General features: G+C 39.8%; 1 protein-coding gene across 1 annotated transcript; it reads left to right on the forward strand.

Annotated features, from left to right (window-relative positions):
* The first annotated feature begins 272 nt into the window (after positions 1-272).
* slc6a1a (solute carrier family 6 member 1a) lies at positions 273-10609 on the forward strand. Its single transcript, XM_052540874.1, has 15 exons — positions 273-504; positions 853-1160; positions 1276-1407; positions 1750-1850; positions 1985-2094; positions 2221-2353; positions 2619-2753; positions 2835-2938; positions 3302-3426; positions 3537-3649; positions 4378-4509; positions 4615-4717; positions 6073-6173; positions 9925-10092; positions 10189-10609. The coding sequence occupies exons 2-15, from the start codon at positions 926-928 to the stop codon at positions 10465-10467; spliced, it is 1971 nt and encodes a 656-aa protein (XP_052396834.1). The 5' UTR covers positions 273-504; positions 853-925; the 3' UTR covers positions 10468-10609.
* Positions 10610-18498: the final 7889 nt, after the last annotated feature.

Raw genomic sequence — 18498 nt, forward strand, 5'->3', positions numbered from 1 at the left:
GCCACAAATGGAGCTAGCCTATGTTCTTAATATGCTGTTGCATCTTAAGAATTGTGCTTCGTTTTATTATTAAAATAATAATACAAATAATACAAATACTATTTTAAAAGGAAAACATGAAATACCTCTGATATAGGACTAGTTTTTTTTTCTTCTTCTTTTTTTTTTTTTTTTTTTTTTTTCAAATTTTAAGGTAAATATTTGCGTGCCTGACCTGACAGTGTGTGTGTGTGTGTGTGTGTGTGTGTCCGTTGGGGGGTGTTGACTTTCACATGTCATTGACGCTCTGGAAAGGATGAGTAGCTGCTGATCTCAGACAGCCGTTGCTCGTGGATTCAGCACCACTCGCCCGTGGACAGCTCCCGCAGGACCGCTTTTACATGGACAGAACGCTTATTTATGTGCCAAGTCATACTGGAAGTTTACAACTTGGAGAGGAATCTACGGATACCTCACTGCATGAAACACGGGTATATTGATTTTGGGAAAGAAGCCAAATTCACTGTAAGTATATACGTGAATGGAATTATTTTCATTTCATTCAAATGTATTCAGTGTGTTTGTGTGTGTGTGTAAATCTATTTAATAAAATGGGTATAACAATAATAAATGCACCACAGCACTGTAGAAACAACTGAGAAGCTGGCAGATCATTCGATCGAAAAATAAAAATAAAATACATATATTAAATTTTACTGTCAGGACACAATTCTGTCTCAATTAGAGATGGCAGATTTCTTAGTGTTTTCTTATGTGTGTGTGTGTGTGTCGCCTTCGATTTTAAACAACGGACTGAATTTATGAAAAATATAATAATAATAATACATGTTTCGTGTGATTCGGTGTCTTCAGGTTAATTGAAACTGTGTCGGGTTCGATCGGGTGTTTGTGTGGTGGATCTCTACTGCTGTCTGAAATCAGAGACATGGCGACAAATAACACCAAAAGCACCGATGGACAAGTTGTGACGGAACTCAACGAGATCACAACTAATGACAAACCCAAAGCAGAGGACGACAAACCAGAGAAAAAGAGTAAAGATATTCCAGCCAGAGAAACTTGGGGTGGGAAATTTGATTTTCTCCTGTCATGTGTGGGCTATGCCATCGGATTGGGTAACGTGTGGAGATTTCCTTATCTGTGCGGGAAAAACGGCGGAGGTAAGAGCAGCTTGAGCTTCTCCAGGAGTCTGAGATGTTGTGTCAGGATGTATGTGTGCTTTGTTTTGCTGTGCACAGCTCCACTGGGTGCTTTCATGTATTTCTGTGATTCCAGGGGCTTTCTTGATTCCTTATTTTTTGACGCTTATTTTTGCGGGAGTTCCTCTATTTTTTCTTGAATGCGCTCTTGGACAATACACATCCATTGGCGGCCTTGGGGTTTGGAAGCTAGCTCCAATGTTTAAAGGTATATGATTTCTGTTCAGCACCTTTCTTTATTTTCTGCCCCTATACTTAATGCTGGAAATAGGAGTTGGTTTCTAGAAGTATGCAAAGTTGGTGTTGTGTGAGACAAAGTAAATGCAAAATTGGTTGAGCAGATTTAAAGACATGGGTTATGTGTTGTAACTTTGTTATGACTGATATATGTTGTTCGGAAGATGCTAATGTATCCTCTTATCTTCAAAGTTTAAGAACAATTATGGCTTAAAGTAGTCTACAATGCTGCATAAAGGGCATTTTGACCAGGCTGATCACATGCTGCTTTGAAGGAATATATGTAAATTTTAACACAGTGTCATAATTACAGGTGTTGGTCTTGCGGCTGCTGTTCTCTCATTCTGGCTGAACATTTACTACATTGTCATCATTGCCTGGGCCCTGTACTACTTGTACAACTCCTTTACCACTGTAAGCATTCCTTGTCACATGCACTTGCATGCCATAAAAAAGTCATTTGGAGACTTGTTTAGGTAATTATTCTTGGGGTATTTTTTAAATAAATAATTATACAAAATTATAAAGCATTCTTGTGCTTTCTGTAGGAGCTTCCATGGAAAACTTGTAACAATCCATGGAACACAGACAGATGTTATACAAACTACAGCATAGTAGATACCACCAATCTCACCAGTGCTGTCATGGAGTTTTGGGAGTAAGATTTTGGGCAAATTGATGTGCATGACCTTCTTTGACCTTTATACTTGATAATACATAATACATGTGTCCAGTAAGTGTCTTCTTGTGAAGTGTAATTGTGTTGCATGATGTGGTTATACAGACGCAATGTGCATCAAATGACTGATGGCTTAGAAAAACCTGGTGAAATCCGTGTCCCACTTGCAATAACACTGGCCATTGCCTGGGTCCTTGTGTACTTCTGTATCTGGAAAGGTGTTAGCTGGACTGGAAAGGTGAGATGTCTTTGTTGTTCTGTCTTTAACGATTCAGTCTGGAATTTGAGTGAGTATGTAAAGCATAAATGGTTGCGATTAACTTTATTTTTAAGCAAAAATGCTCTGTAGTTTTTTTTTTTTTGTGTCCCATGAAAGCAATGTGCAATATTTCCTGCATAATTTTTTACCAGACATTCTCATGCTAAACAAATGCACGTGGGCAAATGTTTGATAGAGAAATCAAATTTTATTTATTTATTTTTATTTATTTATTTTTTTGCAGGTTGTTTACTTCTCTGCCACCTACCCATACTTCATGTTGTTCATTTTGTTTATCCGTGGAGTGTCCCTGCCTGGGGCTAAAGAGGGAATCATGTTTTATATCACTCCTGATTTTGAGAAGCTGAAGGAGTCTGAGGTGATTTTACATGTTTAATCATTTAAGCAGGATCAAATAAACCAAATCTAGCTGCTAAAAAGTAAAATTTTTCCATCTCAGGTTTGGCTGGATGCTGCAACACAGATTTTCTTCTCGTATGGTTTGGGTCTAGGCTCTCTTATTGCGCTGGGTAGCTACAACCCTTTCAATAACAATGTGTACAGGTACAGTATGAATGATACAGACATAATATTTTAAAAATAAAAATGTAATCACTTAGAAAACTCAACACTGTTTCGGTGTTTCAGGCCCCTAAAACTTTGGTTTTCACCCTGACAATTTTGAACAATTTGTTTGAACAAGCCAGGTCTCTAACTGTGACTGATTGTGATTACTGTACGTGCCCATTATCAGACTTGACATTTTAGCATATGAATAGCAAGAATTACCATACAATTTTATATGAAGTTTTGCTATATGACTTACATAATCCATCTTCTCCATAAATGCTAAAATGATAAGCAGCTTTCAGATCAGTAAGGAGTATGACATTTGAGAAAGAATCCTCTTTCCCCCTTTTATTGCAGGGATTCTATCATTGTGTGCTGTATAAATTCCTTCACTAGTATGTTTGCTGGATTTGTGATTTTCTCTATTGTGGGCTTCATGGCACATGTGACAAAGAGACCAATAGCTGATGTAGCTGCATCAGGTAATCAGTTCAATTAGAAGTTTTTCTATTTCACATTTTTATGTCAGTTGGATATTTCACTTAAGTGTTAATTTCAAATTATTATTATTTTTTTTTCATGGCTTACACAGGTCCTGGTTTGGCATTTTTAGCTTATCCAGAAGCTGTGACACAGTTGCCTATATCACCACTGTGGGCTATTCTCTTCTTCTCCATGCTGCTGATGCTGGGAATCGACAGTCAGGTGAGAGTATCACATATTCAAGCTCTGACCTAGAAACAGAAGAGAACGGGATCTGGTAGATACTTCAGATCTGCCAGCATCGGTCCCTGGTGTCCACACAAGTAAACATAAGGAACATTAAAAACACTTAACTGGCCAATAAAATCTTTTGATGACGATTTCTGCCTGTATGGCTATGTGCATTGATGATTTTAAACTGATGTTAGTGGCAATGTTCACATTTTCTGTAAAAACAATCTGGGATAGTATTGGTCAAGCCCCGTGAAACCAAAATATAGAATTTAATATAGAATACAGAATACTTCTTTTATGTCCTCTCCCTTAATGAATTGTGTTTGTGCAAAGTCATTTCAAACCAACTCTTGACTGGATGAGCCACATTCAGTGTTGTTATGGAATAACTGAAATACACACACACACACACACACACACACACACACACACACACACACACACACACACACACACACACACACACACATACGTACAGATTTATTGAATGTAACCTAATTGTTTGTTGTGATTAATTTGCTCAAGATATTTAACATTATGTATTTCTTATTGAAAATTGTTTTTCACAACGTGTAAAAACAACAAAATTGATTTTGTGTCATAATCTACAGTATTGGTTTATTTTCTTCAAGCAACCATCAGTTTACAGAATGTGTCAATGTTTCAAAAGAAAAAAAAAAAGCCATATCAAACAGAATTGTTGATGTTGTTTTCAGTTCTGCACAGTAGAGGGCTTCATCACCGCTCTTGTGGATGAATTCCCACGGCTACTCAGGAAAAGAAGAGAGATTTTCATTGCATGTGTTTGCATTGTATCCTATGCCATTGGGCTGTCCAATATCACACAGGTAAATCAATGAAGGAAGCAGATGATGAGATATTTGATCAGAGGTTGTAAATTAATATGATTGCAGGTTGCAGGGCGTTATATTGATTTTCTTGTTTTGTTTTAGGGTGGCCTCTATGTGTTTAAACTCTTTGACTATTACTCAGCCAGTGGAATGTGTCTGCTCTTCTTGGTGTTCTTTGAGTGTATCTCAATCTCCTGGTGCTATGGTGAGTCCTTTTTACATCCTCTTAAAATTTGTATTTTGCATTGTGCTCATACTTAGCATTGCATAGCATTATAAAAATGGACATAAATAATTTGGTTAGTCATAATTAGTCATACATATAAAATACATAAAATAGTCAAAAATAAACAACAGAAGTTTATCCAGTGGGGCAGGCCTGCAAAACACACACACACACACACACACACACACACACACACACACACACACACATATATATATATATATATACAATGAAGAACAATGAATTGTAATACTTCTACTTATAATTTGAGATGTTTTTACTAATCGCATGTGAATAATTTTGATTAGGGTTGTCAACTATCCAATATAATGCAACCAACCAATATGTATGGACCACACAGAAACTAAAACTAAAGTTAGTAACCACAGTCATAGTCATAAAATAAAAATTATGTTCCTATAGAAGACTGGTGTAGGTTGCAAATATGTGTTGAATATTATGTCAGTCATTGTTATGGCAAAGAAGATTAGCAGATCTACTTTGATCTTTGTATGCCTATAGTTTCTGTTTCTTCCTTGGTGATGCTACTATCATTTGAGACTGCTACATTACCCCTGCCTTTTTTTCTGCCAGTTTCTGGACTTAATTCTTGATGACTTGGTTGTGAATGTAGTGTTAGTTACTTCCTGCTTTCTTGTACTGTAGTGGAAACTGTACTGGCTGCTCATTGTGTGTCTGATAAGTGATGAATCCTTCACAATTTGGAATCTAGTTCAACTCTTTCTGTCCTTATTATGTGTTTAGCGTCTTTACAAACATTCTATCACACTTGTTTTAATTGAATTAAACTAATTTACATTTCACCTCCATGTCCTATGGGTGAGCTTGCATTTGCTTTGATGATTCAGAGTGGCACTTAATGTTACCACTTTCACATCCATCACAGCTATCTCAGTGCTTCTTTCAGAAAAAAAGAAAATTCCATCTCTGTGCATGTCTGTACAGTCTTTTCCCAAATGCATTAAAATATTTTCCTTGTCAATCATCCTTATTCAATTGTCACACAACAATGATTAAGAACTGAAGGTTTTGGCTATATTTTCCTTTTTTTTTTTTTACATGGTTCTGTTGCGAACATTTAACACATTCAGTTTTTTTTTTTTAATAAATGTTTATTTCAAGCTTTTATACGCATATGTTATACAGTCACTTAGGATTGATTTGGATTTAACTGAGTACCCTTGAATCCTTGGTACTGCTTCAGATAGAAAGTTGCAATATAGATTAATGTATTCCAGTCTATTCTGTCAATCCCATTGCTTTAACATAGTTGGAGTGAATTCATGCAGTCCCTTTCAAATTTAATCTTGCAGGTGTGAACAAATTTTATGATAACATCCAGGAAATGATTGGATACAAGCCTTGTCTATGGTGGAAACTCTGCTGGGTTTTCTTCACCCCTCTAGTTGTCGGTGTAAGTAGCCTACTTTTTTCTTTATCATGTGACATACAAAAGACAGACAGATAGACAGATAAATAGATAGATAGATAGATAGATAGATAGATAGATAGATAGATAGTTAGATAGATGTGCAAGGAGATAAAGAGAGGTATAACATGGGCTCTGAATCATTTATAGAGGTTTGATTGTGCTCGATGGAAGTCCAGTCAGAAGAGCATTGCAGTAGTCCAGCCTAGAAATGACAAGGGCCTGGATAAGAAGTTGTGCAGCATGCTCCATTAGAAATGGCCTGGACTTTCTGATGTTGTGCAATGCAAACCTGCAAAATCGAGCAATCTTTGCGATGTGGTCTTTGAAGGTCAGCTTGTCATCAAAGGTTACACCTAGATTTCTGCCTGAAATTGATGGGGAAATTGTAGAAGAGCCTAGCTTGATGGGGAAATCACTCTGTAGAGTTGGAGAGGCAGGAAAGACAAGAAGCTCAGTCTTTGCCAGTTTGAGCTGTAAGTGATATTCTTTCATCCATGCCGAGATGTCCACCAGGCAGCCTGAGATTTGTGCAGCTACCGTTGGATCATCTGGTTCAAATGAAAGATAGAGCGGTGTGTCATCAGCATAGCTGTGGTAGGAGAATCCATTTGCCTGTATGATGGGACCCAGTGATGTTGTGTACATGGAGAAGTAGGGGTCCAAAAAATTATTCCTGAGGAACTCCAGTGACAAGTTAATGTGCGTTGGATACTTCCCCTCCCCAAGCCCCTGAAAGACCTATCAGTAAGATATGATTCAAACTAGCGAAGTGGAAGCCCTGTGATGCCAAGTGATGAGAGGGCAGACAGAAGGATCTGATGATTGACAGTGTCAAAAGCAGAAGATAGATCCGGCAGAATAAGAACTGATGATTTTAAATCAGCTTTTGCAATCCGCAGGGCTTACATGACTAAGAGTAGTGTAGTCTCCGTTGAATTGCCACTCCTGAAACCTGATTGGTTAGCATCCAGTTTGTTGTTCTGTGAAAGAAATACTTCATGATACAAAAAAGTATCTGGAAACAGGTACAGGTATAACTTTTACATGGTGGAAAACTAAACAAAGGCTAGTCGAGTTGAGTCGAGTTGAGGTGAGTCAAGTCGAGTCGAGTCGAGGGGAGCTGGTACTATGCAGTGGAAAAGCGCCAATTGATATCTGCTTGAAAACAACTCTTTTGAGAGTTTTTGCTATGAATGGAAGGAGAGAGACAGGTCTGTAGCTATCTGTAAGAAAAGTGTTTAATTAAGGTTATTTGAGCAGTCAGGTTACCCAAGCCTGCTTGAATGCAGTGGGGAGGGTGCCTGTGAGGAGAGATGTGTTTATGATGTGTATGAGTACTGGTAAAAGTGTAGGAGAGATTGCTTGGAGGAAGTATGGGTCTAGAGAGCATGTTGTAGGATGGCTGGAGAGGCAAAGATTTGATATTTCTGCCTTTAGTGAGGGGAGAATAGGAAAAGATGGGAGTCCTAGCAGTGGGTGTGGTTGGTTTGAAGTCCTGTGTGTGTGGGGCTGAGAACTGACTACATATTGTTCTGGTTTTGTCTGTGAAGAATGTGGCGAAATCATCAGATGGTATAGAAGTGGTGGGAGGTGGTGGAGGGGGACAAAAGTGTCTGGGAGCAATGTTGTGGAAGTATGAAGATTATGGACTTCAGCAGAGAAAGATGAAAGCAAAGAGTGATACATCCTCAGGTCTGACGGAGCTTTTTATTTGCACCGAGCTCTCTCTGCTGCCCTAAGTTTGGTTCTGTGCTCACAAACATCGGATAACCAGGGGTTAGAAGGGGCAACCAATGCTGGCCTGGAGGAGAGAGAACAAATATTGTCTAGGCAAGAGGTTAAAGTTGAGCATAACGTGTCAGTTGCTGCATTCACATCCAGAGATGAGAAATGGGTAGGTGGGGGAAGAGAGGAGGATACTATGGAGGAAAGATGGGAGGGGGAAAGAGAGCCAGGGTCTAAAAGTTACCGGTATGGGGGGCGGGGGCACACAGGTAGCAAAATGTAGTTTAAATGTAATAAAGAAATGGTCAGAGATATGAATGTTTTAATCAGAGTATTGTCTGCAAAACAATTGTGTGTGTAAATTAAGTCAAGTTGGTTGCCTTATTTGTGCGTGCTTGTAGTGGTAAGTCATTTGAGATCAAATGAAGCAATGAGTGAATGGAAGTCTGTAGCATAAGGCTTGTCCAGATGAATGTTAAAGTCTCCAAAGACTAAAAGTGGACTGCCGTCCCCTGTCAATGGGGACAGCAGGCCATCCAGCTCCCATGGGAAGGTGACTAGAATTTTCCCAGGAGGGCAGTAAGTTACCACAACCTGGGTTGAGTATTTCCAATTGTTAGAAATAAGAAGACCAGTACCCCACCTGGCCAACCTGATGGGGGCTATGAGAGAAAGGGAAATTGTTAGAGAGAGCAGCTGGGGTTGCTGAGTCTTCTGGATGAATTCAGGTCTCAGTCAAGACCAAGATGCTGAGTGTGGAATTTAAGGGAAAAGCAGAAATTAAGTCTGCTTTGTTGACGGCTGACTGACAATTCCAGAGACCCACAGAGAAAGAAAGAAGTGCAGTAGATGATGTAGGGATAGGATGCAGGTTCGCAACATTGTGTTGCTGTCTGCATGTCACATTAGAGCATTTTCCAGAGACAACAGGAATGGTTTGTAAACACATGATAGAGGTGAAAAAGAGAGGACAGAAAAGGAAATTGATTAAAGGGAAGATAATAAATAGTAAAAGTGCGTTGCCTGTTTCGTTGCTTGGTGAAGCAGGTAAAGTCGCAGGTTTTTACACTCGTTGGTCTTCGCATAAGAAGGCTGAATGCTTCTGCTGATGCTTCTGCGTCAGCACACTTACTTCTGAGAAATATACTTAAATTGACATTTAAATATATTTGACTTTGTCAGTAGTATACTTAAAGTATGATGTAAAGTGTACTTAAAGAAAACTTACCAGTATATTGCAATATACAACTATTAAACTAGTAGTTTACTGAGACTTCAAAAGTGTACTGAAATACATTTAATTAGTAAGCTTTCATTAAACCTATAAGTTCACTTTTAGTGTAGTTGCAGTACTAACTAAAAACATAGACGTAAACTAGTTCTAGTGTACTCAAAGTTTACTACTGTTATAATAAAAGTATATTTAAAAGTATACTTTTACATTCTAGAAAATGGGCCAATTTAGTCTCAAATAGTACTGAAATAGTATACTTACAAGTATGCTACTAGTACACTGATATTTGTATACTTACTGTAGTACATAAAGTATACTTAATATATACTTGAACTTTACTTAAGTATACTTAATACAATAAACTTGAAGTATACATCTTTTTGTTAAGGGCAGCTCCACACATGGACATAGTTTCATTCTTCAGCTCAAGTCAGATAATGTTGATTCATTTCAGTTGAATAGCTCTGACAGTGTTGCAAATTTAGTGTTCAGTTCAAATTGTGTTCTCATCTGATAGGAAACTCTGGGCCCATTGCACTGATTTTGTTATGGGGCCCCCTTAATCTCAAACTACCAAATTTGATCCTAGTACACTTTTATTTATCCCATATACTATTTTTTTTTTTTTTTTTTTTGGAATTCCATTCCTTGACTATCATAAGACATACTTAGTAATGTTTCTATAGTATTTAAGTCTTCAGCAGTAAGAATCATAATAGAATATGGTGTAATTATGTGAAAACTTCAGTATTTGTAAACATAGCTTTTCTGCAGGGCGTGTTCCTCTTCAGCGCGGTGCAAATGGTTCCTCTTACAATGAACAACTATGTATTCCCTAAATGGGGGCAAGGAGTGGGCTGGCTCATGGCTCTGTCCTCTATGGTTCTCATACCTGGTTATATGGGCTACATGTTCCTCACCCTGAAGGGCACATATAAGGAGGTAACTGTTTTCATTTAGAGCTGAAATTAAATATAGTAACGAATGGTATAGATGGTGTTTCTGTGCTCACTGGAGCTGATTCTGGGCTCATTTCAGCGGATCAGGATAATGCTGCAGCCTCCAGCAGTCAAGCGTGCTCAGGAGAACGGGCCAGAGCAACTGCAGCTGCAGATACAGCAACAGCAGCCGGAGCAATCACCGCAGCAATCACAGCAACAAGCGCAACAGCCGGAACAATCACAGCAGCATCCACAATCACCTCAACAACCGCAGAAACCAGACCAAGCACCACTGCAACCACAACAACCACCGCAGCCGCAGGTGCAGGCAGATAGTTCTTCTTCAACTAACCCTGGCAATGATGCCAACGTTTAAAACCAGTAGAATTGGACCCCAGCAGAGGGCAATCAATGATTAACAACACAGAAGACTTCCATGTTTATACAGTAATAGAATCATCTACCTCCAGGGGTCATACATAATCAAGCTAAACACAAAAAAAGCTAAGTAAAAAAACAAAAACAAATATATATATATATATATATATATATATATATATATATATATATATATATATATATATATATAAATAAAACTCACACAAACAAACACGCTTTCATTCGAAAAACTTACACACACAAATTATGTAAGCTTTCCTAATGTGAAGCAAAGAGTGTCAATGTTAAATGACTTGTACTATGTATTATGTAAATTTATCTCTACTAAGGTTATACTGTGAGTTCGATTTAAGGACAGTGCATTGTTTGGCGATGCATAAGCTATTTATGTCAGGTATGTACCGTTTCTATGTTGCACTGGGGACAAAGAGAGAAACCATGAGTATCAATGAGAAACTGGGCAAGATTATGTTACATTCATTTGGAAGAACCAAGGTGTATCAGCCAAGCCCTGTGTCTGAATTTTTTTTTTGAGAGAGAGACTGTTACTATTTTATTTTTATTTTCTGAGAAAAAATAATAATAATAATAATTAAAAAAAATACTTGTATGTGATTAAAAAATTTTTAGAATTATTTTTTAGAATGCTTTGTACTTTAATGTTGAGACCAAGGACCAAAATCATAGACTTGAGCAAAAACGAATTTATGCCTGCCAGTGTGTTGTTTGTAAAGCACAGGGTACAAAAATACAGAAAATGAAAACACCACATAACACAGGGTGAACATTTTTGCTGATTATTATACAGATTATTAAAGAGTACTGTCAATTCAGTGTTCTGTTTACATGTCCCCTCAGGAATATTAAAAAGGAAAAGAAAAAATATCTCTGACCCTGAGTGCATATCAACTCCTTAAGCCTGTGATTAATGTCGTCGTGATTTGTATTACCATTAGTTATTTCATGTGCCAAAATGTTGAACAGGTGCACTGATAAAACAAAACAGAAATGAACACAAACTGTCCACTCCATAACAACGGTTTACACTACTTTATTGTGCCATACTTTTTTGAAAAAGTATACCAAAATATGTCTATGGTATAATAGTTATACCATATTTTAACTAAGTAGCACAAACTAAGATACATTAGGGTTTTTGGCCCTTTTCCCCCCAAAAGCCCAAAAGTTAAAAGTACAGAGACTTCTCCAATTCTAGGGCAATGATGTGGTGACAGTTTGTGTCAAAGGCAGCTACATGAGAAAAGCATTTGGTCATGCTAAACTTGTTTACTAAAAGGAGATACGTACCTACATACAATGTGAAATGGCTATGTCCTTTGAATTTTGTACAAAGTTATTTAACTGCAGTTTTATCTGAAACTTTATTGTAAAATTGTATTGTGTAAAACATGTAACCGTGAATATCTGTACTCCATTATGTTTTTGTCTAAATGTTGACATTTGAAAAACAATTGCTTTTTTCTGCAATAATATTTTGATCTCTGAAGCACATATCTAATTTTAATTATGAGTGAAGATGACTATAAAAAGGATTATAAACAAATAGAATTTATGTCTCGTAAGAAATACTATTGTTTTGCATATTTTTAACTGTTACACTGCCTAAGACTATAACATAGGATGTATTTAAATGGTGTCATACGAAAAAAAGCACGATTGTTATGTACAATGACTGAATAAACAGAAAATATTCGTAGTCTATAATCTGTGTGTTGATTTTCAGTCTTCACTAAAATAAATTTATTATAAGCCTGAATTTTAAAATGACAACCTTATTGTTTCCCTTAAAAAATGGTACAAATAAAGACATCAAATGCACTACAATAACCAACAAGCAGTAATTAGCTGGACTAAAACAATGAACATGATTAAATACACAGGTCCTAATGAATTGGCATGCCAAAGTCATAAACTTCAGTCCTGCACTGTACTGGAGGCCTCAGTCTCAGCGCACCATGGAGGAAACCTGTAACTAGGGGGTGTCTTCCCAAAGACTGACCATCGAGAGGGACACAGGGTAGGCCGCAATGGCTAGCATGTAAACCTTCAGCGTAGAGTGGGTCAACCCTGCAGAGAACCTGGCTTGCAGAAACTCCAGAACTGTAACAACTGGGCAGTTAGCTGGGTCAAGCTGATGGTCTCTGCACCATGAGGTGAATAGTTTCCACCTCAGGGCTCTCTGGTTTGGAGGCTGGTCTCAACAACCTCGGTTGAGAGACCAAATGCTGTGAGCTGTGCCCCCTCAGGGGTCACACCCACAGCTTCCACATCTCCAGGCGAGGGTGAATTATTGTGGCCTGCGCCTGTGAGAGTAGGTCTGTCCTGATCGGTATCTCCCACGAGGAGCGAGACCAGATCTGAGAACCATATTCGCTTCGGCCAGAACGGGGCTACTAACAACAGAGCAGAGCAATACAGGGAAATGCATACAGATGAAGCCTTGGCCAGGTCTGTACCATAGCATTCAGTCCCAGAGGAGCTGGATGAACTAGAGAGGACCAGAGGGGACATTGCGATGTCTCTCGATTCGCAAAGAGGTCGCAATAATTTCTCCATACCTCGGGGTGAAGCTTCCATTCCCCAGGCCTCGGCCCCTGCCTCAACAGTATGTCTGGACCCATATTTAACTTCCCAGGAATATACACTGCTCTGAATGAGAGCAGTTTGCCCTGGGACCACACAAGGATCTGGTGCACCAGCTTGTACAAGGAGTGCGAACGCAGACCTCCCTAGTGGTTAATATAAGAGATCACCGATTTGTTGTCGGTGCGCACCAGTACATGGTGACCCCTCAGGTCTGTGGAGGAAGTATTTTAGTGCTCGATAGATGGCTAGCATCTCTAGACAATTTATATGCCATGTCAGATGGCGACCGCTCCACAGACCACAGGAAGGGTGGCCACTCATGACTACACCCCAACCAGTGAGAGACGCATCCCACACTAGTGTTACATGGCGACAAGGAGCTCCCAGTGCTAGGCCCTGATTCAAGAACCAAGGTTTCTTCCAAATGTCTAAGGCATGGAGGCATCGCCACGTGACCTTGATAGTTCGAAATGGATTGCCCCTCGGGGGAAAATCCCTTGGTATTGAGCCACCACTATAGGGGTCTCATGTACAGCATGCCATCAGACCCAACAATCTCTGAAATTGTTTGACTGTGAGTGCCTGGCCTTCTTTGACTCTCTTGACTGATATGAGGACAGACTCGATATGAGCAGGGGACAGACGTGCCTGCATTGTGGTCGAATCCCACACTACACCTAGATAGGTGGTTCTCTGAACTGGAGAAAGTACATTTTCTGGCGTTCAGTCTCAAACCTTGCTCCCCCATGTGAGCGAGAATTAAATTTCGATGTCGAACCGCCATGTGCTCTGATTGACCTAGAATCAACCAATCTTTGATATAATTTTGTATGCGGGGTGAGAGTGCAAGGCTGAATGGAAGTACTCGATATCGGTACGCTTTGCCCCCAAAAGCGAACCTCAGAAACGTCCTGTGTTGTGTAAGGATGGAGACGTGGAAGTATGCATCTATGAGAACAGTCATGACAAATCAGTCCTCGGACCTAATTTGTGATACAACATGCTTTATAATGAGCATTTTTGAACTTCAGCCTCATAACTGAGCGATTTAACAGATGCAGATCTATGATCAGACGCAATCCCCCCACCCCATCCTTCTTTGGAACTCGTGAAATAACGGCTGTTAAGACCTGGATCCCTGTCTTGAGGAGGGACCACCTCAATGGCCTCCTCCCTAATAGGGTATTCACTTCTTGGTCCATAACCAGAGCCTGCTTGGGTTTGAGCAACTTCGGAATAACACCGTTGAATTTCGGTGGTAAGAGTCGAACTGAATGCGATAGTTTCATTGCCACATGCAGGACCCACTGAGATAAATTTGGCAGTCATTCACATGCTGCTAAATAATCTAATAAGGGAATCAGTCTCTCGAGAAGTAAACACAGTCTGGCTTGTTGATACAATTAATATCTAACTTCTCATAGTCAGATAAATACTGAATTTAATTCCTCAGAATTAAATGCAGCTAACCAATCAGACTAGTAAACAGGTATGGTAAGATTCACATCAAAACTGAAAATGATGTAATACACACATTGCCTCGATACTGTTTGTGAGCCACTGTGGCGAGTGGGGCGGGGCCGAGAGGCGTGGGAACGAGGAGTGAGGCCAGGTGTAGTGATTGGAGATGAGCTACACCTGCGCCCCACCGCCAGTATCGAGTCCCACGTAGGAGATGGAAGGATATAAAACTGGAGTGACGACCGTGAAGGACGAGAGAGGACCAGGCCTGGGACATTATTTTATGTGTTTGCTTTTTATTTGTGCGCGTCAGTCGCCGTGAGGTGCTGACGCGCTGTTTTGTTTATTTTTGAATTATTAAAGTATTTTGATTGTGCGCCGGTTCCCGCCTCCTTCTTCCCGATGAATAGGAAGTTTTTATCGTTACAGCCACTTAGTCACACAAACAGTATTAATCTCTTCGAAGAGAAATAGCCACAGCTGCTAGTTCAGAGAGGGGAAGGAACCGCTGCGCGTGCTTCCGAACATGAGAACGAACTCTAGATCTAGGGAACACGGGTGGAGATAGGAAAAGCCATCTTCAGCCCATCCCCAGATATGTGAGAAGTACAGTCAGCCCCCTTATTTTTCCCGAGAGCTGACTGCGCAAGCTGCACTCCTCATTAATGCTGCTCTTTATAAAGTTTTGGCATAATATGCTTGTGAAACTGATGCTTGTGCAACTGATGTCTGAGCTCATCGACGGTCTCTGTTTCAATGTCCTTGGAGAAAGAAAGGCGGTGTGTCACGGACGTTAATCGAGGGGAAGGACAGCAGCTTGGGCTTCCGAACCCAGAGATCGGGGAGATCTGGTGGGTGAGGTAGAAAATAGGGATGCGCCCGTCTCCATACCCTCCAGCAGATCTATCTGTGAACCCAGCAAATGCAGGCGCCGCTCCACCTCGGCGAAAGTGGGACCGACACCGCGAAAGTGTCGCGAAAGTAGCGAGGGCAGGCAGGAACACACAATCTGAAATGCGATCTGGATAATAGTGACAAACAACAATAAATAAGACTGACAAGACAGAATAACATGCACACTGAAAGACACGAAGCTGATGCCAGCTGTGCTGCATGTGCTTTTATACCTTCCTGGTCGCTTACGTCACCCCGCCCGTGACATCACACTCTTCCATAAAACAGATTACACATGATATTCAGAGTCGCTCATGCTAAACGCGTTCCCCATAGCATTTTCGACGCAGCTCGAGTTCCTGAAGAGGAACTACTGTTGAAAATGGACAAATTTAAGGATGGGGGAAAAAATATATATAAATAAGATGTTATGTTACACCTCAAATGACAAGGACATTTAAAGTAAATGTTTAAATTAATAAACAAATCCTCACAATTGTTTTCTTGAATGTGATTGTGGAACAGAGCACCGGCAACTCAATGCTACCTGAAGACATGACACGACCAAATATTACAAACCCCTGCTAACATTATAGCAACTTTTCTTTTACATCAGCTTTCCACTCCTTAACAATGCTCTCATTCTATCTATAAGACGTTGTAGTACGGCAGAGTCACATGGTAAAAACAAGTCATTAGTAAGGATGCTTGAAGAGAAGAAATGTAATGATATATATGTATATATATATATATATATATATATATATATATATATATATATATATATATATATATATATATATATATATATGGCGTTGGTGTCCTTGGCGCGGGCCATCCACTGTAGGGGTGCGTGGTTGGTTACCAGGGTGAACTTGCGGCCCAGGAGGTAGTACCGGAGCTCCAGGACTGCCCACCTGATGGCCAGGGCTTCCTTCTCCACGGCGGCATACTTCCTCTCGGAGGGGGACAGCTTCCTGCTGATGTAGATGATCGGATGCTCCTCACCTTCCTGAATTTGGGAGAGGACCGCTCCTAGTCCTGTGTCGGAGGCATCCGTCTGCAGCAGGAAGGGGCAGCTAAAGTCCGGGGAGCGGAGTACCGGCGAGGACGTGAGTGCTGCTTTCACCTGGGAGAAGGCTTCTTCCGCCTCCCTTCCTGGTCAGGTCTGTCAGGGGGGCGGCTAAAGAGGAGAAGTTGGGGATAAAACAACGGTAATAACCCGCCAACCCCAAGAAGGCTCATACCTGGGTCTTTGTGTCGTGTCTTGGGGCAGCGTGGATGGCCTCAACTTTCTTGTCTTGCGGCCAGATGAGTCCTCGGCCAACTTGGTAGCCCAGGTACTTGGCCTCAGAGAGGGCTAGGTGGCATTTTCGGCGGTTGGCGGTAAGTATATATATATATATATATATATCCCATGATATATATCCCATGTTCAATAGGAGGTGGACATAGAGAGAAACACCTTTTACAACAAGTAGAAATCCATTTATTTGGATTCATATGCTATGGGTGACTAAATCCCTAGGGGCTAATGATGTTTTTTTTTTTTTTTTTACCATTATTGTAATAATTTGCACTGTTGATGAAGTACAATTCTATATCTACACTGTTTATGTATATGTTTTATCCCCCTCACATTATTATTATTATTGACCCCCCCCCCTTTATTTGTCACATTATTATTATTATTATTATTATTATTATTATTATTATTATTATTATTGTTGTTGTTGTTCTTGTTGTTGTTGTTCATTTTCCCCCTTTTTCATTTCTGTCTCTTTTGGTCTATTTGTACCAAGAGGCTTGTCTTAGCCACACCTACATATTGACCAGCTGTCTTGATGATTCATTAATTACCATTAATTTAAGAATACCTGTTGGAGCAATTAATGAGTGTCCTGAAGAAGGCTATTTTGCAGAAACGCATTGATTTACTAAGTGTCTTAGTGCTTTGACAAGAGATAATAGAAAAAGAATAGAAAATGCTAGTGACAGATGCTCTCTTTTTTTTTTTTAACAAACCGGATTCCAAAAAAGTTGGGACACTGTACAAATTGTGAGTAAAAAAGGAATGGAATCATTTATAAATCTCATAAATTTATATTTCATTCACAGTAGAATATAGATAACACATCAAATGTTGAAAGTGAGACATTTTGAAATGTCATGCCAAATATTGGCTCATTTTGGATTTCATGAGAGCTACACATTCCAAAAACATGGGGACAGGTTGCAATAAGAGGACGGAAAAGTTAAATGTACATATAAGGAACATCTGGAGGACCAATTTGCAACTTATTAGGTCAAATGGAAACATGATTGGCTATAAAAAGAGCCTCTCTTTTGGCAGTGGCAGTGTCTCTCAGAAGCCAATATGGGCAGAGGATCACCAATTCCCCCAATGCTGCGGTGAAAAATATTAGAGCAATGTCAGGAAGGTGTTTCTCAGAGAAAAACTGCAAAGAGTTTGAAGTTATCATCATCTACAGTGCATAATATTACCCAAAGATTCAGAGAATCTGGAACAATCTCTGTGCGTAAGGGTCAAGGCTGGAAAACCTTACTGAATGCCATGATCTTTGGGCCCTTAGAAGGCACTGCATCACATACAGGAATGCTACTGTAATGGAAATCACAACATGGGCTCAGTAATACTTACAGAAAACATTGTTGGTGAACACAATCCACCATGCCATTCGCTGTTGCCCGCTAAAACTCTATAACTAACAATTAATATCTAAACATGATCCAGAAGCGCAGAAGTGCTAAAATTTGAATTTCTTTTTGGAAAATTGGGACACCATTTCATCCGGAATAAAGAAGACAAGGACATCCCAAGTTGTTATCAGTGCTCAGTTCAGAAGCCTGCATCTCTGATGGTATGAGGTTGCATGAGTGCATGTGGTATGGGCGGCTTACACATCTGGAAAGGCACCATCAATGCTGAAATGTATATCCAAGTTCTAGAAAAACAAATGCTCCCAGCCAGACGTTGTCTCTTTCAGGGAAGACCTTGCATTTTCCAACCTGACAACGCCAGGCC

This window comes from Carassius gibelio, chromosome A23, assembly GCF_023724105.1.
Source record: "Carassius gibelio isolate Cgi1373 ecotype wild population from Czech Republic chromosome A23, carGib1.2-hapl.c, whole genome shotgun sequence".
Lineage (NCBI taxonomy): Eukaryota > Metazoa > Chordata > Actinopteri > Cypriniformes > Cyprinidae > Carassius > Carassius gibelio.